We start from the raw sequence: 22,701 nt of genomic DNA on the forward strand, positions 1-22,701 counted from the left end.
CAATTGTGATCAATCCTAGTGCGATGGCGCACGTCCTGATTGCTCAGAGCTGGATCTTGTTATAGATATCAGTGCTTCCCACTAAGCTACAAGTGGGTTGTGCCATGTCCTTGTACTCCATTAATTGCTTTGGTATTTTTAGTTTGGCAGTGTAGGGGTAATTAAAAACAAATAGAGGAGATAGTAGAGACAGAGATCTCCTGTGGCTCCTTGGTCTGAGTGTGGAGAGGTTTAGTAAGGTCATACACAGCAATGTTTTCAATTAGACGCTGCTGTACTAATGAGGGTTTATTAATGAGTGTGACTACTAATGCCAAATAGGACTACTGAGTGATCGAAACATCTACATCTCTGGATAAAGGCGGGTGTGTAGATGCTCTTCTTAGATGATCTGACCTGACTATACAAGGAGAAAAACATGTTCAACAAAAGTGAAGTTGACAAAAAGTGTTTATTTTAAACTCTGTAGATTTATATAATATATATAAAAAAAATTGTACATTCTGATCACAAAAGTAACTAATTCTTCCTACGTACTTAGTCTTTTGTAATAAATACAAATTTTTTCACGATTGGTCTTTAAAAATACATTAATGATTTGATGTCACATTGTTGAGTGTCTCTGTTGTATTAACTCTTAAGAGCCTCAAGAGACGAGTACAAGCTCTTCATATATTAACTCCACATCAACTCGCATGTCCCTAAAGTCCGTTTTCCTCCCCTCCATGACAGCAGCCTGACTGTGGCCCTGCTGGAAGCGTCTGTGTGTCTGTGGTCGACATATGCAGGTGGAGGGAGCTCTGGGAGGTCAGGATGGCTGCTGGGAAGCACTCAGCACGTGGAGACACATAAGGTTCAGCCCCACAAGGACCAGCACCAAGCCAATAATGACCTTCTGCACCCACAGACATGTATTCAGCTTCTGCTCCATTCGTGCATTGCAGGTCATCAATCGCATGAGCTGGTGAGATAAAATCTAGATCACTGACCTGGTTTATAAATGTAATACCCTTGCAATGAAAGCCATGAAAACAAATTAGGTAGATAAGTACATTAAATTAAAGAAATAGTGTAAAATAGGCAGATTTGGTTGCTTGCCAAGAGTTAAAGAAGATGAGAAGGTTGATACCACTATCATGTCTGTGTGAGCTTGAGCAGAGAGGCTTAGTTTATCTTAACTTAAAGACTGGAAGTGAGGCCAAACAACTAGCCTGGCCTTCTCTAAACTTCAGAAATATGCCAACTTGCACCACCAAAAATGTATGCGTTTGTTTTGTTTAAATCATACATAAACAGAAGTACGTGAGGCAATCAGCAGAGAGGCTAAACGTTGTTACTGGAACATACAGATTGAACAAGATAGAAAGTGCTAATTTGTGAACTTTAGAGGTGACTTCAAAAGTTTTTTTTTTTTTTTTTTTTTAATGTTATTGATTGAGCAAAGCTTAGGGTTCCCCCGTTTCTAGTCTTTATGCTAAGCTAATTTAGCTGCCCCTCTGTTCCAGCTCCATATTTAACCCACAGATTTGTGGGTTTTCTCATCTAACTCTTTTAAATGTTGAACTAAACCTTTAAGAAAGTAGTTAACCAGTTAACTTGTGTTATACTAGACATTTATAGTGATGACCACCAACAGATTACACAACCTAACTCAGCCTACACGTTATGAACAATTTGTTTTAAAACAGTGATGGCAGTCTAAGAAATCTATAATGGTGGTCAAAAGTATCTGAATGAACGAATATATATTGGGACTTAAAGATAATGAGTACTGTAACAAGGCTTCTCTTCCACCAGAACTTACCGCAGAGTTTAATTCCTGCTGTCCGTTGGTCCCGGTCTCCACAGGGCTGTCTCTGAGAGGAGTTAGTGTTTGTGGTTTGACGCTCTCCAGAACATGACAGCGCAATCTGTTGGAAAGTAGCAATATAATGAACGGAGGCCATCGGGGTGATATGCAGCCTACCAGTCCACTGTCACGGCTGTAATGAGGCCGTAGCAACAGACCAGTGTGCAAATTCTTTCACATAATTAGACATGGCTAAACAAAGAGCACATATGCATACCTGTGTTCCATGACCTTGGTTTTAGGTACTTCTTTCCAGAACTGTGAAAGTTCTTGTGATACAGCATTGTCCATCTCGGCAGCCATTACCAAAAATCTGTCCTGTGGAGAAGCTTGAGAACCTGCACAGAAACATTCCGGCAACATTTAACCAAAAAAAGCATGCAAGCCAATACCATTTGGAGAAGAAGAAAAAAAAACAGAAACAGGAAGGGTTAGGTTTCTTTCATGTGAAAGAAATTGTTGTTTAAAATCCATAACAAAACCATAAACCCCAAACCTTTCTAACAGAAACAAAGGGACTATGTTAAAAACGTCTGTGCTGGACAGTACAGTAATGGAAAAAAAACACCACAGCATAAAAGCTAGAGAAGAAAAGCAAGCAAGTTTTTTGACATCATGACCTACAGCTGACATTTCAGAGCTTGAAGGCCATAAAATGTCTTAACTCGTACAGCACTGCTAGTTGTCTGATGGTTTGTCTTGAGGAGATGATTCTTTTATCAGTTTTGAAATATGTATGTCAGGCAAAGAAAAGTGGCTTCCGGCACTTTGGGAAGGTAAAAGACCAGACCACTTGATTATTCTGAAGTTCAGCATTTCGACAGCTGTTGTGAGTGGGGTACAGTGCAGCGCTGAAGTGCAGTACCTCCATGTAAAGACACCACTATATCTACTGAAGCTCCTGGGTCACAGCTGCTGTTGCTGGGCTTCACCCTGTACTTCTCAGGTGCTGTGGTCCGTACCTGTGAAGACACCAGAGGCAACTTTCATAAATAATATTTCTATAAAATGCAAAAACAAGGGAAAGACACCTTCCCACAGCTCATGTTGACATCTTCAAAAAAAATTACAATTATATATAAAAAGGCAGCAAATCCTTATATTTGAGAAGCTGGAACCAGTTAATGTTTGGCAAATTTGCTTAACAAATGACTTCAACTTTCTACTAATCACATGTTCTGTCATCTCACACTGGTTCAGGCATACACATGTATGTGAGTGCCTTCACACTCACCTTAAAGGCTACTTGATTTTTGGTTACATTGTTCAGGATAATGAGGCTCTTTTTCTCTGTCTCTCCAGAACCAAAGCTGAGTTCCTCTGCGGGGCTTAAGGGAAAAAAAAACAAACACACATTATGAGACCTGAGCTACATTAGGATGGAAAGCAGAGGCTCAAGTCCTTAACTACAGTCATTTTGCGTTCTAAAGTGTCTCTTTATGCACTTTAGTACGCATATAGGAGTTCCCATTTGCTTCACAAATCACTTTGTTGTTTTTCTATTAGGTATCTCATTAATACAAATTGGACTGCTACAATTCACGTGTCTTGATTATCCTGGGACATGCAGACATTTACACCTTAACTATCTGCTTCAGCAATCTTTTGCAGCTAAAAAAACTAAAGCATACTTTCAAATACATGATTTCTGTCAAGCATCCATCCATCTTCGACCGCTTATCCGGTGTCGGGTCGCGGGGGCAGCAGCTCCAGTAGGGGGCCCCAAACTTCCCTTTCCCGAGCCACATCAACCAGCTCCGACTGGGGGACCCGAGGCGTTCCCAGGCCAGGTTGGAGATATAATCTCTCCACCTAGTCCTAGGTCTTCCCCGGGGCCTCCTCCCAGCTGGACGTGCCTGGAACACCTCCCTAGGGAGGCGCCCAGGAGGCATCCTTACCAGATGCCCGAACCACCTCAACTGGCTCCTTTCGACGCGAAGGAGCAGCGGCTCTACTCCGAGCTCCTCTCGGATGACTGTCAAGCATGTTTACATAAATCTAGATGTGGCCAAAAATCCCCAAAAACAACAACAACAACAACAACAACATACCTTCCAAGACTAAATCCCCCTACAATGGGTTCCCTGTGGACAACATTGAGTTGTGGGCCACTGTTAAACACCTGTATATGGTAATTTTTTTTCACTACTGTCTAGACAACATAGAAAAAAACACCTTAATGGCCTTATTTCAAATAAATATTTTGCAATTAATCATTTTAGCACAGACCAACTTACACACAATAGTAAGTATGTGAGTACATATGTGATGAGCATGTTTTCCTTGTTCATAATCCTGTCTTGTCTGAAAGTCAAACAGTTTTTACAGACAAGATGTGTATACGGTAGCAGAAACAGGCTATTCAAGTTCAAATCTGTGGCCTAAAATCTGAAGATGAGGCACTCTGCATTGCTCTCTGACACTCGTGACTGGCACTCAATGCTTCCTCTAAGCAAGTTTGCAACAGTCTAACTTGGCTATAAATAGTATGTGATTTGATGAATTCAGCCTCAGTGAAGACTTTTTGCACGGAGGACTTTAAACTTTGTCATGAAGAAATTAGCAAATGGATTAGAATATCTGCACCATGTGTACAAAGCTTCTCATTGATGCAGCTTGGCTATGTTTCATGGACTAAAACTCCTAAGAACAAAAGGTATATTTTTCCTTTTCAAGTCTTTGCGTGTTCTTTTCCCCAGTAAAAAAGCTGAAAAGTCTGGTGCTTGCTTGCGCTCAGAGGGAGTCTTTGGGTTCTGTAAACCTTTGGCAAACACAAGATCAAAGCCCCATCAAAGTTAAGGCTAACACAGCTTAGAAACATAATTGCATTTAAGGCTCATTTAAATCTGTTTATCACTATAATTCACAGCTCAGAGCCGTCAAACCCCTTACATCAAAGCAATTACTCTGTAAAAACAGAACTCAACGGTCAAACACTATTCATTACATAAGGAGTAATATCATACGGTGTGTGAATGCACTGCTAAGTATTTATTTACCTAAGAAACAACCACATCTTGGTGCGATTGCTGTACTCCTTTGCAATACACCTCTTTGACATTCAGTTAAAACAAGAAAATATGATGTGTTTGACAACACGTGCAAGAAGTGATAAGTGCTCTTCTTGTAAAGGTTAATTGATCAATGGCCTGTTCTCTCACTAAACAATTGATTGGCAGCATACTTAATTCCTGCACACATGTGATCAGATCAATTGGGCTATAAAAAGGTAAATACATCAATGACTTTAGGCTTTGAGCCAATACATGAAGAGAACATCGTTGTCAATACGTTATCAAGAACAAAGCAATTAATATTGGTCTTTTTGTGTATGGCTGCACAATTCACATATGCTCAGTTGCCAGATCCTTAGGTACGCCTAGCTAAAACTAATTCTGTATCATACAACAGCAATAATCTTACCTGCATGAAGGCTATAATGTTCAGTTCAGTGTACATTTATTCAGAGGGGAATGAGTGTGCAGTCAGCCACGTTACAAAACCTGAACAAGCTTTGGGGTGGAGATAGGCAGAAATGTAGGTAACAGGTGATGGACTAATGATAATGTAATTGAAAACTGTAATTATGATGTAACTGCAGAGCAGAGAAGCTGGATACTGTGCATATACAACCCCAGATGAGTACAGGTACAGCCAGAACAAGACCAGATGCCTAGATACCAGATACCTAACCTGTTTATTTTGGTTTTGAAAAAAAACTCTCTGTCTAGTTAGTGTAGTTAGTTTAGGCTGCTGTGAAACCTGTCAATCCATCTCTGGTGCTAAACAACCAGACTGAGACTGCTTGAAAAGAAGGGTCCCGGTCAGATCCCAAGTGATAGTAGATATGAGATTATAGCATGATTTCCAAAAGTAAACCACTTTCAAAAATCCATCTGCTGATTGTCAACAGTTCACTTTATTGCATCAATATAGTGTTTGCGAGCTTGCTCATGTAGGTGTGTAGACAACCCCTCGTTTTCCCTTCTAACTGCAATTCAACCACAAACAGCTGTCAGTGGTGTGCAAAATAACAAATGCAAGATGACCTACCTAACATCTAGCAGAAGGCCTTTGAAGGTGGACAGTGGCTTCCTGGCTCCTTTGGTCCTGCTGTCTCCTTTTTCATAGTCCTCTGCCCTCAAACTGTCTTCCAGGAAATTTACCTGAAACAACAAAGAGCACCTAATTTAAAAAAAAAAAGAGACTCTGAACATTGATAATGTAATGGTGTGACCCTTATCTGGCTTCATTCCTGAAAATGAAATGTTTGACCCCTGCCCTTGATGTGTAGAAAGCTATCAGTTAATGAAGCTCTTGACAGTCATCTGTAATGATTAATAAATGGTTCTTGCAAAATAATGGTGAAGGGTACCATTATTAAAATAGATTTTTCTTTTACTGAGAAATCCCCCATGATGACACTTGACCCTTGTTCCTGGTAGTCTCACAAACTCGTGACTTTTGAACAAACAAAGAACCTTGAACAAAAATAGTTCAATCAGACCAGATGTCATATCATCACTCGCACATTCATAGTTATTCTTCAGCAAAACATCCATAAACCTTGACACAAATTACCCACAGAGGGAACATATGACCATAAAACCGCTGACAGGACAGCAATTGTGAAACGTTTGCTATGAACAAAAGTAGGTGAGTTGGGGAAATGGATGCTTTCAGTGTTGCGGGAACCAAATATTCTGGGAAACAGATGGGAGAGTGAGCACATCCAGGGAGAAAGGGGCAAAGGTGAGTGGACTCTGCATGTGACAGGACCATTTGTGACTCAGAGGGGAAGTGTGTCATTAGCTGTGATAAGCAACACAACATGTCATCTTAATGTAATGGCTGACTGTTATGCAACTGCCACAATGAAGACATCAAGAGACAATCAGCTGCTGATGAAATGTCTCTATTTATTTGTCATTTTAAAGAGCAAGCCTTACATAATTAGATAAAATTAGAAGTAAAAAGTAAAACATGCTCCAATTTTAATTAAAAATTAAACATTGAAATAGTAAGCTGTGTCATACGGTTATAATTAAAATCTGTGTTTGGCACAGCTATGACCATATTTATTAGGCTTATGGAAACAACATTACATTATAGATTAAAAAAAGAACAAAATAAGTGGCAATTAATTCTGAGAAACAAATTAAATAAAAAAAAAAAAAACTTATACCATAATCTCGTACAAAGAGATAAAATGGCCCATAATATAAGACATGTAAAATTAGTGAACTTCATGATTTCTACACGTTGTGTGTAAGAAACAAAATGCAAAGACAAAAATAAATCATTGATGATTTTACATTATCCTAAAGTGAAAGATTAGTGAAATGCTCATAATGAGGAGTGTCTATTGGTTATACAGTACATATTGAGGCATGCAACATGATTGTCTACATGATTAGCACTTTCCAGAATCGCAGACTTGGTAAAAGATAATATTAAGAGGACAAGGCACACATGGCTTCTGTTTAAAAGTTGCTTCAAAGGCAAGTTTGTTAAGATCTGGTACAGAGTGTTATTAACTTGGGCTACTGTTATATAACAGTAATTGTATTAGTAGTTTTAATCTGAGGTTAGAAGATACATATATTGTCATACTGTTAATGGAGAGTAGTGACTTTGCTTTTCGTTTTCTTGAAGCTGATCATACAGTGAAATATGAAATGTGTCTCTCCCTTGGTTGAGTATTTACATGGTTTTGTGCAAATGGTAGGCTAGCCTTCATTTAGCCTACTTTCCTTCATAACAAAGTCAGAAATGTTGTGGTTTTTAAACAATGCATTACAATTTTGGGGATCAAATTTAAATGTGAGGTCCAGGACAGGTCAAGGGATGAACATGTCCAGGGGTTGAGATGACATCAGTAGACTGTGAGGGAGGTGCACTCACAATAATTCAGTCATGTGAGTGCACCTGCCTTTCCAGCTGGGAGAAATCTTCAGGACTCTGGGCTTCTTGTGTGGGTGTGATCCTACACTGCCTTACCACCTCCAGCCCTTGTTTCAAAACAGAGAAAAAGGCAATTAGCTTACTGAAGCCAAGTTAGCAACGCACTGCTGCCTGGAATCCAGAAGAATTCAGGTTGCGATGGGTGGTGGTAGTTGAGAGGGAAAGTCTCTTGTTTATTTAAACAAGATGGATAAGAAACAGTATTGCGGAATGCGTTCACATGGGTACGAGAGCTGACAGGCTGGTATGTTACCACAGCCCTATGTGTTTAGTCATAATGCAGCACACCAGAAATAAAGTCAAATTCATCATGCCTGATTGAACTACTTCACTCTGAGCAAACAGAAGAGCACAAAATTAGAAAAATACTTTGGAAATTTCTCTCTCTTTTTTTTTTTAAATATTAGAAGACAATAGACACTGCTAATTACCGTACAAATTTCTCTTAAGCTCTTATATTAACCTCTTATCACTGTTCTCCTCTCACTTCAAACACTTAACCTTGTCTTTCTTTGTGTTTGTTTTAGATGAAATCAATTTATTTTTTGGTAAACATCAAACTGTAAAATAATTTATACAGAACTATGGGCGTGTAAAGAAGTTAGTGTGCTAGTGACCTTATGTATATTTAGCATGTAATGTGTAACATTCAGTCAGTGGCACTATTAGAAGTTACCTGAATAACTATTTACATCAATTTTAATTGTAATACAAAGAAAAACTGTTGAACTATTGTTCTCTCACTATCATCATCACTATCATTATCATTGACCCCTTTAGACCGTAGTCAGGCATCTTCAAACACTTAGTCTACTTTTAATATCATACTCACTGTCTGTGCAGCTGACAAAGGTTTTGACATCTAGTCTGACAGCTTAGAAGACTGTAGTGTTTGTTAAAATACAAACAATGGCTTTAGTATCTCAAAACAAATGCTTTAACATGGGAGCTAGGTTCCTTTTCTCTGGCGTTATGCAGGGCATGTTAATGTTGCCCACACCAGAAACATGCGAGGGTAAGGTAATTTATATTAAACTTCAAACTCACGCCTGTAGATTATTGTTGTTGTGGCCAACAATTGACTGATTTGCATATCTCTGCTTTGTAAATCTATTGTGCATGACCAATGTGGTATCCATTAACAATGGGAGCACTGTTTGTTTGTTAGGGCTTAGGAGACTCATGGGAGTTGCTTTGGATGACGCAGCGACTTTCCAGCAGATACAGTTTGTGTCCTATATGCGGTAGTAAGCTGCTATCAATTACAGCACAGTTATATCCTGATTCTCACATCATATGTCGGTTAACCACAAATTTGCTTCTCCCCAACCATGACAGCAAAAAATATCTGTAAATAACGGCTGCAACACTAAATAAAGCATAAATAATCATGGTTAAAAATAACACCCAACAATATAATGTAAATGTCCAACTTTCTACAAGTCTTAAAAAGACATTTCCTGATGTCAAGCATATCCTGAGAGGACAACCTTAATGCCCTCCATTTATTTCAAGGCATTGGACTATCAAGTGAGTAGAATATGTAAGATAAGCTACGATCAAGTAAGTGACATTTGGTGACACCATAGTATAAGGATGGTTGACAGTGGCTGCAGACATATTCAAGATAAAGCCTGTGGGGCGTCTCAGTGATGGTGCTACACTGCGAGGCTGCTCTATGGTGAGAACAGGAATCAAGCTACAGCAGGGAAGAGCTTAAATAGCTGACTTGACAACCTCTGTGGACCATATGAGGGGCAGAGAGGATGAGAAAAGCAAAGCACTGGCTGTGATGCATGGGCTTTGTTGGCAGGATTTAATTGCAGCAAGAGACATTAGGAGTCACCTTCAAGGAAACAATAAGCAAGAGCTTAACGTCTTCCAAATCAGGGCATTACTTGCCACTTAATTCCCAGTTGTCTCCACAGAGCAGTCTGATTACAAGCTGTAATCTTAGGCTCAATTTATAGAAAATGATTGAAAGAAACAGGAGGAATCTAATTTGACTAGTTGCAAATGTTAAATCTGTATGAGACTGGACACCACTGCATGAAGTTCCAGAATCAGCATTTATCAGGACTCATAAGAGCAGCTTCACTGATGATAGAAACACTAGACATGGTAACTATATCAGTTTCAGCATTAGCTAAATTTAAATCACATTCACTGTAACAATTTTATTCAAAAATATAACCACTTCCTCGTTCAAATTCTGTGTCCTGCCAAAATGAAGACTTACAAAACACACAAGGAGCAGTTCTGACTTATAATGTAGCCAAATTAAATGGTGTAGAAGGGTGAAGATATTTTTGAAATGACCGATAATAACTAAATATAAACTTGACAGAAAATGTACCTTTTTTGGCTTTACTGCAACCTCAGAGTTGAAGCTGGACTCGAGGGTATCTTTGCTCTCCATTTCACCCTCTTTGCTCTCCGTCTCGTCCTCACTAACAATTGGTCCGTTTTCACAGATGGGTGTTTGGAAGTCGTCATCAGGAAGAGGTGGGTAGCTGTACTTGAAGGGGTCCTGGAATGTAGTCAAGTTATATCACTACATGCATGGTTTTTAAAGTGTGTACATTGTCAACTGAAGTCAATGTGGTCATACTGAATGTCTTTGTAAGTACAAAAAGTCCCATGACTTGCATATGAATGAATATAATACTATGGCTTATTGAAGGGAAATTCAGTTGATAATCAAACTGATGTTTATTATTTACTGAAGTTAGATTTCATTATTTTTTTCAACTAGACAGTTGTAATCTGACAAACCTAATAACATTTCTTTCAGAGTATGGAGAAGGTCTACAACAATATAAAAATGTACATCAATACTATACAAACAATATTACAGATATCAGTGTTGCACAAACAAAACAAGGACAAGAATTCTTAAAACAGTTTATATTAATGAATTTGTTTGATATGATTAAAGCTTTCACAACATAATTGTGCATCAAACCATCATTACAGTATAGACCAGTTCTAGTGAATACTGCATCTTTTGTAACTGTCTGAAGGACATTAATTAATGCACCACGTAAGGCTACTTTGGAAATGTTTGATATGCCACATACAAAAAGACATAACATACCGTTCCGCCCATGTGAGGGGGCAGGTACTCAGGGTCTATGAATCCCTGCACTTCAGATTTGGATGCAAACTTTAGCTTGCTGATTGCCTCGGGACCCAACCACGTCCTCACAATCTTCCAGGCAGCTGAAATAGAGACAATATGCTCAATAAGTCAGCCTCATATAACTATTTAGATAAATTATGATTGACGTAAAAACTTTGTAGGAACTGCTAAGAGAAGGCAGGTTCATTCTCACCATTCATGATCCAAGGCATATCCACAATGATCATTTTGGCTGAAATGATATGAAAGGAAAGGGCTTGTCCATTAGAATCATGTTTAAAAATTCCCTTGAAAATAGCTTGACTTGAAAATAGCTGTAAATCTCTATCAATGGGAGAATCTAGTCAATGTGGATAAATATTTGTTGTGCTTTTATAACAATTTTTGTTACTTACATAAAAACTTTGGATAATATACTTTGAAGCAATTAATAACATACTTCACAAACTCCATGTCCTGAAACAGAGTGGAAAAACACAGATTTCAAAAGTGAAACCACATACAGGGCTTTAACTATAAAAAAGGCTTTATGGATTTTCAATAGGGAGAATGTTTGTTCACTCATAACTGCCTCTAGATCTAAGTGATCCACTTAACAGAACATTTAAAATGAATAACAAGCTCTTCTGATGACTTGCTCAATTCCTCCCAGAGAAAGACTTGGGGATGTTTGTTCACATTTTTTTAAAACTATTACTTCATTAGGAACTGTCCGTAAAATAGAATAATTATCTAACTTGCTGTTATGCTGTTTCATCACCATTTGCATTGCATTACCTAGATCTAACAACTTGTATCACTTCGAGACAATCTTCTTAAAAACAAGTATAAAAGAGAGAGCTCACAGTAAATGGCTGAGACTTGAATGCATTTTCTCCACTTAAATAATAAAGCACTTCTGATTCAAACAAAGAAATGTATCTGTGCTTTAGGTAGCATTAAAAAAATCTACAGATTCAATACAAACTATAATGTGTCTTCTAGAAAACGCATATTCAGGTGTTATGTTCTGTTACACTTAAAATTAGTTTTTGGGTGATTATGATGAATGTTCATCTTACTATTTTATGTTAATCATCAGACAAACAGCCAGTATGTCAAGAGATAAAGCCCCTATACCCTGGCTGAGCTACATAATTGGCTGGAAGCCTCATTGCTATGCAGGAGACTCACTCCCGAGCCTTAATGAGATCATACTGGCTACCCTTGCTTCAGCTCATACTGTGGTTCAACAAGGATGCTTTCCAAAATGATCTTCTAATCTACTCATTTCATATTTGGGTTGCATAGATATTTATCCTTTTTGCCGTGCTAGAGCGGGTTTATTTGTATTTAACTGAGCCATTTTTCCAGCAGAGAGCAGAGCCAATGAAATGCACACGCTGACAGAGAGCTCCATCAGCAAACTAACGCCTACGACACAAAGTCTACAGATTAGACAGTCCACTCGAATTGACCAACGGGATTTGAAGGTTACTTTAATCTCCGAAGTGTAAGACCATTAAAGCGCATCAGTCCCTGCAAGACCACAGCTCAAACAGCAAGAAAAATTAGGATATGCGAACAGCATTTCAATGACAGTCACAGAAAAGTAAAGCTTATTTAGTAGACTCGGAGCAAAAAAAGCGGTACAAGTTTTGTCTTAGAAGTCTCTAAGACAAAACTTGTATCGGCTATTACTGTTCTTCCAGAAAAGAAGCAAAATTAAAGAGCAGTACAAAGAAATCAAAGAGAAGTTACTGATAAAATTATAAAAACCTAGTTTGAAACACCATCATCATGGACTTACAATATTACTGAGGCCAGACTCCGTCATGTCAAACACAACAGTGAGTGGCATCCCAGGTTCTTTCTTCGCATACCGCTCCAGCCAGAAGGCAACATACTTCTTCTTGTCCATGATTGTTTTTGTATCCTTGACGTGTAGCTTTACTTTGAACCAGACTAAACATAGTAAACAGATATTCAAAATTATTAATTAAGGTTTTAGTAGTTTTGCATTTGTGTAGATTTTCAGTGATGGTACACACGTTTAATTGAACAGACATTTTGTCTGACATTTAAAGAAAGGCTAAATTGTAAAGGTATAACAGAGTTTACATTAGGTATGTCTGTATAAGTACATACAGAGCTTGTTGCCCTCTTTGTCATAGCCGTGGAGGTAGAGAGCACCAGTCTCGAACATCCATTTGGGAATGGAGTTCTCAGTGAGATCTGAAACACGCAAATAAGAAACATTACTGTTAAATGGTGTTTGTTATCAATACAGTTTTAGCTATACAAAACATGGCATTGTAGGCAAAGGGCTATGGTTTCTTGTTAGGTTTTTACACTATTTTAATATTTCATTTAACTACTTAAAAACAGCACAAAATATATTAATGACACTTTATTTTTTCATAATTTTATAAATTTCCATCATGTCTGGGTATACTTAAAGCCGTCTTGTTCTATTCCTGTAAATAAACCATCCCAAGCACACAATATAATTAATGTACAGCAACTGTGTATAAAACATTCATGTAGGTGAACCAGAAGTGGACAGATGTACTTTCCATTCTAGAGGAAGTTTCACCCTTACCATTTTATAATAGTTTTATAAAACCTTATATAATAGTTTCATAGAACTTCTTAAGCATCCCAGCTTCCCTTAACCTTAAACTGCTTGAGTTGACAAAAAAATATAACACACTCCTCATTAACCCTTTTCAAGAGATACATAAAAGAACTAACAAAATTTGGCCTTGGAGATATGGCCAATGAGGACCTTGAGTACTAATGACTTGAATAAATAGAATTTCCTAAAAACAACTGCTTGACAAATTCTATTTTCTGAATTAAAGACTAACAACAACAACAACAACAGAGAAATTTCTCAGAAAACAGAAAGAATGGGGATTGTCCTCTAGGGTGGCCTATGTAAGGCTATGTATATGGGTGTTTAACACGCAATGACACTGTCTGGATTCAACCAAGAGCAGCACATAGACAAACAATGGTCTGTGTCACAAGCTTTAACATCTAAATATGCCAATGTCAACTTTTCTACTTTTAGATAGGACTGGATACTGTAAAACTTTTTTTGGTACTGACTAAACTTTGCCAGTAGCACCAGCTATCAAGATCTGTCATTTACTGTAAACTGGAATTTAAGGACTGGCCATAATCTTGTTTAATCTGATCATTTAGTTCCAAACTTTAACCAAATTATTGACAACTTTGGCCTACTTTATTTTGGCAAAGTTAATGGATACCTGCTTCTCTTTAGACAACATTTAACATTTGAGATTTTGTTTTAAATGAAAAAAGGATTTATTTTAGAAAAACATGCAAAATATTGTCAAAGTAAGAAATGGAAGAACAAAAAAAAGTTTGGTATTGATTTTAAAACTCTGGAATCAGATTAGCACTGGTATCAAAAAGGATACCCAGCCCTACTTTTAGGTGAAATTGCGCATATCAAATTACAAACTATTTAGCAAGATGTCTTACCATTCAGACCATATTCCTTTCTCCACTGAAGACTTTCATCAATCATTTTCAGGGCATCATCTATGACATAAATTCTCCATTGGAGATAGCTCTCCACCAGAGCATCATCTTTTTCAAGCCTTTCCACATCTCTGGAGTCATATTTATCTATTGAATCTGTAAACATAAAACAAAGGCTCAATCACATGACAAATACCAAGAGTTCAAGCACTAGGTTTCACTTTCAACCACATTGACTTACATAAATACTATTAAAACTACACATTACAACAACGTGCTGTAAGCTCATAAAGTTTACCTGAAGGCCATAGAATTGTACCTTAGTCAAAACTAACCAGCTGCAGGTGGCAATAAATAGCTACCTTTGGAGCTTATCTGGGCTCTGAGCATCTAGGTCATGTTGTCAACATGTTAAAGTAGCGAACTTGTGGACAGTTAACCTACAATATCTGTGTTAATGAAGCTGACAATGACCCCAAATTAATGCAAAAGAAAGTGACTGGGCAAGGAGCAAGTTAATGTCAGCTTAGTCATAATAAATGTTAGTTACCTTGGAGGAACTCATTCTTGAATCTCTGTCTCGTTTCCTCAATTTTCTTCTCAATATCCTGTTAAAACAGAGTTCGTTAATGTTAGACACGTCTTTGGTTTCAACACATTCATCTGTAAAATTGTTTAAAATGGGTTCTAACGTTAGTTAACGATACCTGCTCTCCTTCGTGCTGCTCAAATTCAGCCATATTTAACTGTGCCCGGGTTGGATTCCCGTCTTTGCGGTAGTTTCTTGTAGAGCTAGCTAGTCAGCTAGCTAAGAGAATCAGTGCGAAGAGTGAAACTGAGGTCCTGTTGTCGCCATTTTGGCTTCAGCCGTGGCCACACCTCTCCACTCGGCAGTGTTGTTTGAACTAGAAGAGCAAAGGGAGTGTTGCACAAGGTCAAAAAAAAAAAAAAAGCGTTTATCTAATCATTCATACAGCTGATTCTTTTCAGTATGACTTGCGAACTACACACTTTAGCTTAACGGTAATATCAAAGAGTTTCTACTAAGTATGCCTCGTATTAACGTAAACCCATACCGTTTACCAATTCTTACCCACAATGCACTTGGAATGACAGGAAGCGTTCAATTTCAGTTGGCGCGCCGCTTGCTTCGAGCTAAGTCGCTAAGTTGGTTAAAAACTGCTACTTTTTTAACATTAGTCGTCTATATGTATATTGTGGTGAGACTTTAGTCATGAAAGTGGCAGCTCCCAATTTAGCAATAACGTTGACTCAAGCTGTTAATAAGGACGAATCGAACCGCGTATGCAACCGAATCTTCACTTTTGCACAATGGAGAGATGTAATCGGCTTTCCCTGCTTGGAAAGATAATCATATTTAACTGTAAGCGAGCTTCCGCCACAAATGACTGCGAAAGAAGCGAGTTAATATTCTCCAGCCTTGCATTTGAACGGGAAAACAACACGTTCCTGAAGGCAGCTGATGGAGCAGCTATCATCAGCAGGAAAAGATACGCGCATTTGGATATAGTGAAATGTAAATGTGCCATACACGTTCAGAAGAGAGCCACCACAGCTTGTATTTTAGTGACAAAGAAAAGTGAGAAAGGGGAAAGCTTCCAGTATAGTCTTCTCACACTGAGCAGCTCGAACCGCCTGGAGCCCTGCATTGAGTTTAAACTCCCTTATCAAATTAGGGAGAATGTGTATATCCTACATGGCCCAACTGTATTGTGGAGCCATGCTAGTAATGTCTTCTATGCATCTCTGGAGGCAGGAGAGGTGAGACAGATACCCATCCAGGTGTCCCACAGTGTTATTGGAGAACTTCCCCTCCACAAAGAACACGTATTTGTCCTTGGGCTGCACAACCTTTCAGACCAGTGCTCTAATACTCAGTCCGCAAGCCAAACCTTGGGCTATTTTGTTGAGAGTGGACAGGCGTTTGACTGCACAATGATTTTGCCTCATCCCTACATTTGCATCACACGGTGCATCTTGGTGCTATCAGCTGAAAAAGTGGATGATGTGCTGAAATCTGCCGTGATTGTAGCAACTTCAAATCAGCAACTTGTTTATTTTGTGAATGGCACAGTGAAAGACGTATGTCCGCTCCCGTTTGAAAAACCTGAAAATATTCAGGTGGTCCACACAGGTAGAAATGGCTGTTTGTTTGTCATATCTTTTCACCAGGGCCATGTATGTGCTATGTGGAAGGAGACATTTCAGGTAAGCCAATGTTTCAATATCTGTATTTTTTAACTTTGAGTTTACAGGTTTTCATAAGCTGTCTTTGTTAAACTCTCTTCCCCAGATAGCCTCTCACTGGTCAGGTGTCAGTTCTGTCCATGTGGACGACTTCCTGGGATGTGGAACAGACCAAATGCTGTTGGTTTTTAAGGATCAAGGCATAACAGGACAGCATTTGGATACATTTCTCCTCACTGATCTCTGTGGTATTTCATATTCTGTAAGGAATCCGTTTTACTTCGCATGTGCAATATTCCATATATTTTTCTTGAGAAAGTGAACATTTGAAAGTGGTCAGCATGACTCATTGAAACTACCTATTTCAGCATGGTCAGGACAGTGGAGCCCCAAAGACGCCACCTCCTTCACCGGAGAATGATCTCCTCACTCTTCGAGCTTTAGAGTCCAGACTACAGGTGAGCATTACAAAAATTATTACTGTAGTTGCAGCACTAATCTGTTGGCTGGACAAAAAAATTACTATTGGCATAATCAGTTATATTATCACATTGTATTATTGTCTAACAAAATATAAATGAATACTTCAAAAGCAAAAATGAACCAAATTCTGTTGTAGAGTAGTTCTAAATACTGAACATGGGCCATATAGTGATGTTTATACACTAGTTATCAGTAAAACTTTGTAATAATACTGTGAAGATTTAATTTAATCCATATAGCCCTATTAGGCTGCAAAATTAATGATTGAAAAAACATTTTCAGTCACTTAATGTTTGATGAATCTATACTATAGACACTCAATCAAATACAATTTGTTATGTAGAGTGGCTTGACCGTGCTTCAGGAGCTTCAAAGAGAGGTGAGGGTGAAGGACAGAGTTCTACAGCAGTCGGTTCGAGCACTTACCGATGTGGTCTCAGAAAGGGAAACAATTCTCACCCAGCATGAGCAGGTACAGTACATGCACAGAGCGATACAACTAGGACTTTCTGTAAAGCACTGCCTGTTGTGTTATAGTATTTAGCTAATTTTTGAGAGGCCTTGGAAATAGCGGTAGTGGGAATCAAATCAGCAGCAACTCTTTCAACCAGATCACAACCAGAGCGATACTATACCAGGAATCTTGCATTCCCTCTAGAGACAGGTTAACACAAAAATTCTGTTGTAGTTGTCAGCAGCATTTCTATAATAATGAAATGTCACTTCCCCTGAAATGCATTTTAAATTTGTTCACAACTTCAAAATGGGAAACTGTATAAATATTTATGGAACTTTAAGGAGATGTGACGTATTACCTTAAAGGAGTTAGGAATATTACTAATACTATTGTTAGTCCCGCCCTCCTTCCCCTCAGTTGGTAAGGCTCTGCCTCAACACTTGTCACTCATGTTGATAAGTTGTCATGTTGAAATGACAACTCACATGAGTCTGACATAGTAAGCATTCCTAACGCGGCCAACGGCATTAAGGAAGCAAATGCTGGAAATGAAAACAAATGCCACAAGTGTTTTGTTGTCTTCTACATTGTAGCTTAATGTACTTTCACATTTGTAAATGCTTTTGTTGCTGTTGCTATAATTTCATTGTGCTGTTGTCACAAGACTTACCTTGGAAGCCCCAACCCATCTAACTGGTGGCCTTGCTGATTCAACAAATACCCACAACAAATGGTGTATGTGTGCTAGGAAATGCTAGGAATAAGTGTACTGTATTTTGACAGTATTTTGTTGTTGTTTTTTTAATAGTATTTATTTTTTATTCCACTACATGTGTACCCAGTGGGCAAATTGAAATGTCTGTTAAATTGCTATTGCTGTCATTCCTTTTAAACACTTGTCATTGCTGATTATAGTCTTTGCACTTCCTGTCCAGGAAGGCCTTATTGCTCTGTGGGACTGTGATGATGAGACGAAGGACGAGGCCTTGAATGACAAGACACAAGACTTGCCAGCAGTGTCTTCAAAACCTCAAGTTGACAAGCTGTGGCATCGCATCACTGAGGAGCGAATGGTTGTGGGAGTGATACTAACTACTGACAGCTCAGTGTAAACATGATTTGTTTTTTAATTGAAGTGGATTGTAAGTGTTTGGCTGTGTGATGAGTGTGTGAGCTTTAAGGACCAAGGCATCAGCCTTTGTAAATATGGCCCATTGAACATGACATTATTTAAACACGTAATAGTGATTCTTGTTATAATGCTTATCCACTTGATGTCTCATAGGTGATAATGAGCTCATCTGGTTGAGCGGATCCATGTGTGTATGGTAAAGATACAGGCAATAGTAATATGGCACTTCAAATTAGAAGTACTACCGTCCAGCTGTCAGACCGTATCATTGCTGCCTTATTATATTTGTCAGAGGTGGAAGAATCGTGGCAAGTTAATCACATCTATGATGTCCAATTTCTACTTGTCTTCAGTTCTTTGCATGATTAATTTTAGTCTCTTAATCTCTGTGAGCAAATAGCTCTGAGTTTCGCTTCTTTGATTGCCCCCAACTTTACATGAATTTCACCAGGGCTGATACAGTATGACTAGGTGTTCGCCACGGGAACAAGAATTTAACAACTAAGATTTAAGATTCCCCAATCCACCTGTTCCTGTATTTTTTTTTATTCGAGAACATGTGAAGCAAAACAACTTCTGGCATGATTGCCTCAAGAGCCCATATATGCTGTTTTGATTTCACCATCTGGAGATATTGGTGTTGTTAATCAGTTTACAAGCAGTCACTCACACACACACACACACACACACACACACACACACACACACACACACACACACACCACACACACACACACACACACACACACACACACACACACACACACACACACATAAAACACCACACTTGTTTTTTATGTGATTACCTACTGTCCATGTGATATCCGATTGTTGGTGATGTGTTATTTTTGCTCCAGACCAGTGGCCAGTGTGAGCTTATCCATCCTGACAGAGACGGGTCAGAGCTCAACGCCTGCAGTCATCCAGACCCAGAGCCAAGTGTTCTGGCTCCCTGCGCCCTCCTCCTCATCATCCTCCTCCTCCTCTGCATATATGTTCTCAGAGCCCGCAGCCAAAAGAAGCAAGCAGCACAATGCCGGCAGACCCAATAATCTCAACACATGCAGACTGGCTGTGACTGCTGTGACCAGGCTGACGCCTCTGTTGAACTCTGGCTTTGTCAAGTGCCGTGTCATGCTCCATTACGTCCAGAGACAAGATGCTTTTGCCCTTGTGAGCAACCTAACACCGGTTGTCCTACATTGTGGTCAATTTGCTTTAGACATCCATAGTGATTTCCAAACCCAACTGTTGAAAAACCCAGATCTCAAAAAAGGTAAAATCATGAATGCCTACTACTTAAGAGCTACATTTTAACACAGAGCTGTTCACTATTGTCTCCTTCTTATGCACAGATGAAGTTAAAGAGGACTTGCTGAGTCTGATGGCGGTGCTGGATTGCTGGGTCTTCCACATAGACTCTCCTGAGCACAGCTTAGGTGATGTAGATAGCTGGATTCAGAAAAGAGTGGGTTGTAAGAAGATAGAAGTGAGCCCTCAGTATCTGCTGTTGAATTGTTCAGGACCATCTGCTCTAATGCTGCTGCACTGGCATCAGATAACCCCTTTCCAGGGTGAACTGTCTGTCCACTCCAGGTAAATACTTTTTAATTACAGATAACATTAACATGGTTGTATCACTGCTTCAGAATTGTAGAGTTTGAAACAAAGTTTTTTGTTTACATGAAGTGTTACTTACCTGTACCAAAACACATTGTATGTCTCCTTGAGGTCTAACAAATATACTGAATCCATGTCCTATTTTGAAATTAAAATTTGCTGCCTCTTTGATTTGTCATTTAAAGTCAGGAAAAAAACTGAATACTTTGTCTATTAGAGAGATTTTCTTTTAATTTGTAATCTATGTTACTGCTCTTTGTACTGGTTCAGACACTACTGCCAGGGACTCTCTTGAATTATTCTATTTTATTTTAAAGAACCAAGGAAGATAGTAGTGTGGGCACTGCTTAATTTATATTTGTTTTTAGTTGACAAGTCTTTGAAGTTGACTAGGAAGCATGCCCCTGTGATATTCCACTGGATTTCAAAGTGATTAGTATTCTCTGGCACTTAAAAATGTCAAATTCTGCAAATAAACTCTGAACAGGTAGATAAGTGTGAAGCAGCTGACATTAACTATATTAAGATGTAAAGAATTGATTACAACACATGTATAATGACGTGCATGTTATGGCTCTGTTGGTCCTTTGCAGCCAGTTACAGACACTCCAGTTTCTGGACTCTCTCTTGGCTTACCTCCCTGCGTCCTGTTCCATCCAGCTTGTCAGAGGTACAAAAGGACAGGATGCAACTCAAATATTTTCTTTGGCACTGGAGAAAGAGATGGTGTCACTCATAGAGTGTGTGTCATCGCTACTTTGTGGAGAAGAAGAAGAAGAAGAAGAAGAGGTGGAGAAGAGGAAGAGCCTTGGACACGAGGAGACCCCAGAGCCAGGTTCTGTGAAGGGGCTCCAGAGGTGTAGGGAGGCATTTCAGCAGGACATGGTGAGGAGTAGGATGAAGTTGAGCCCCCTGCTGGATCTAGGAAGGTATCGTAGGCTAACCCAAAGCATGTCCAAAATCCAGCTCGATGGGGATTTGGCAGCTCTCTTAGACACTCAGAGAACTTTTCTCTGCTAATAGGCTGTAGATGTGGTTGTCCCTTTGCAAAGTCTGGACACGCAGTTAGTACTAACGATGGGGAAGCCAACTCTTTAGTAGTGTATTGTGTCAAGTGTAATGACCAAAGACAGTTTATCATGTATGTTCTTTACATTTTACCTGTACTGATAGCTGCCCCCTTTGCTGCCTTGGTTATGTCTCTGCTGTACTGTGTCTGCTTTGTTATTCTCTGGTATTGTTGTACTAATATGTATCGTCTGCTGCAGAGTCAGCCTATTTCCACTGGATCACCTCCTGGTTTACAAAGCCTTAATCTGATACTGATGTTATACTGCTCTCTGCTCAGGTTTTTCTTTTAGTTTGTGTCCCTACACCCTCTGTATTCACAAATTCTCTTTAATGTCTGTTGTTGCTGCTGTGAGCTATTCAGTAGGAGAGAGACCACTTTCATCCTGGAGTGGGCAACTGTTTGTGTTATAAATAAAGGCAACAGCTGATGGTTAGAGTAAGGGGGTTGTACATCTGCTCAGTGGATGGGTTTGACTGAAAGCTTTTAGTGGTACTTTTCCACTTATGGTTCAGTTGTTTTCCTGTGAAACGATGTAAATAAAAGAAATTGTCCTTGAATTCTGTTTCTTCTGTTCTGCTGCACAGGCTGTCAGCACTGTTAGTTAAAAAGCCATTCACCCAAGTAAACATCAAATGCTAAAAGGATCTGGATACATGAGGTCTGTGGCAGTTTGACTATAGTGTTTGCCAAAATTCCTGGTGAGGTTTTTTTTCTTCTTTTTTTCTTCTTCTTCCCCAGTGGGGGCAGAAAACACGAGGATGTGCATTTTTGTTTAGCTGAGCTTGTCCGTCTCTGTGTAGTACTCAGTCTGAGGGGAGATGAACTTTCTTTTACACCTTTTTAATGTCTTCTTCGTTGCAAGCAACCACTTCCACTGGACTCATTGCCACAGGACTCCATTGAACTTAGCGGAAACATACAGTAATTACTTCAAAGTGAGTGATTTCTAACGTGTTACTTTTTATAGTAATGCTACTGTGGGTTAAATTAAATGTTACAGGTACAAAATATATATATTTTGTCTTGTTTGAATGGAAGTAAAGCCCCTGTTTGCAGTTCATTTAGTTTTTGCTGTTATATTGAGATAACTCAACTTTAGCCACCATGCAAGTTGATCAAACATATCAACTCTTTGTTTTTGCTTCTTCACATACAAACAACAGGCACACCTCCCCAACCTTTTTTTGGCTGTGACCCAAACAACCCTGTCACTTTTAGCACAGAATAAAAATTGTTAACACGGCTGGTAAACAAGACAAGTAAAAGGCCAGGGAAACGTGAA

At 38.9% G+C, this 22,701-nt stretch overlaps 2 protein-coding genes across 3 annotated transcripts; one reads left to right on the forward strand and one right to left on the reverse strand.

The window, feature by feature from the left end:
* Positions 1-432: 432 nt before the first annotated feature.
* mospd2 (motile sperm domain containing 2) lies at positions 433-15,413 on the reverse strand. Its single transcript, XM_032529576.1, has 15 exons — positions 15,155-15,413; positions 14,998-15,055; positions 14,448-14,603; positions 13,083-13,169; positions 12,745-12,899; positions 11,351-11,411; positions 11,149-11,187; positions 10,911-11,035; positions 10,170-10,343; positions 5,903-6,015; positions 3,084-3,177; positions 2,715-2,811; positions 2,067-2,187; positions 1,805-1,910; positions 433-961 (listed from the first exon to the last, which is right to left on the reverse strand). Exons 1-15 carry the CDS (start codon positions 15,185-15,187, stop codon positions 809-811), a joined length of 1,572 nt encoding a protein of 523 aa, XP_032385467.1. The 5' UTR covers positions 15,188-15,413; the 3' UTR covers positions 433-808.
* A 92-nt stretch (positions 15,414-15,505) lies between these two features.
* Positions 15,506-21,974, forward strand: fancb (FA complementation group B). 2 transcript variants are annotated; one of them, XM_032529566.1, is made up of 8 exons: positions 15,506-16,676; positions 16,762-16,917; positions 17,024-17,113; positions 17,482-17,610; positions 18,531-18,703; positions 19,585-20,003; positions 20,083-20,323; positions 20,941-21,974. In XM_032529566.1, the coding sequence occupies exons 1-8, from the start codon at positions 15,753-15,755 to the stop codon at positions 21,365-21,367; spliced, it is 2,559 nt and encodes an 852-aa protein (XP_032385457.1). In that variant the 5' UTR covers positions 15,506-15,752; the 3' UTR covers positions 21,368-21,974. The 2 variants fall into 2 exon arrangements, with proteins under 2 accessions (XP_032385457.1, XP_032385458.1); XM_032529567.1 differs by having other exon boundaries at positions 16,408-16,676; positions 16,766-16,917.
* Positions 21,975-22,701: the final 727 nt, after the last annotated feature.

The sequence above is a fragment of the Etheostoma spectabile genome, chromosome 11 (assembly GCF_008692095.1).
Source record: "Etheostoma spectabile isolate EspeVRDwgs_2016 chromosome 11, UIUC_Espe_1.0, whole genome shotgun sequence".
Classification (NCBI taxonomy): domain Eukaryota; kingdom Metazoa; phylum Chordata; class Actinopteri; order Perciformes; family Percidae; genus Etheostoma; species Etheostoma spectabile.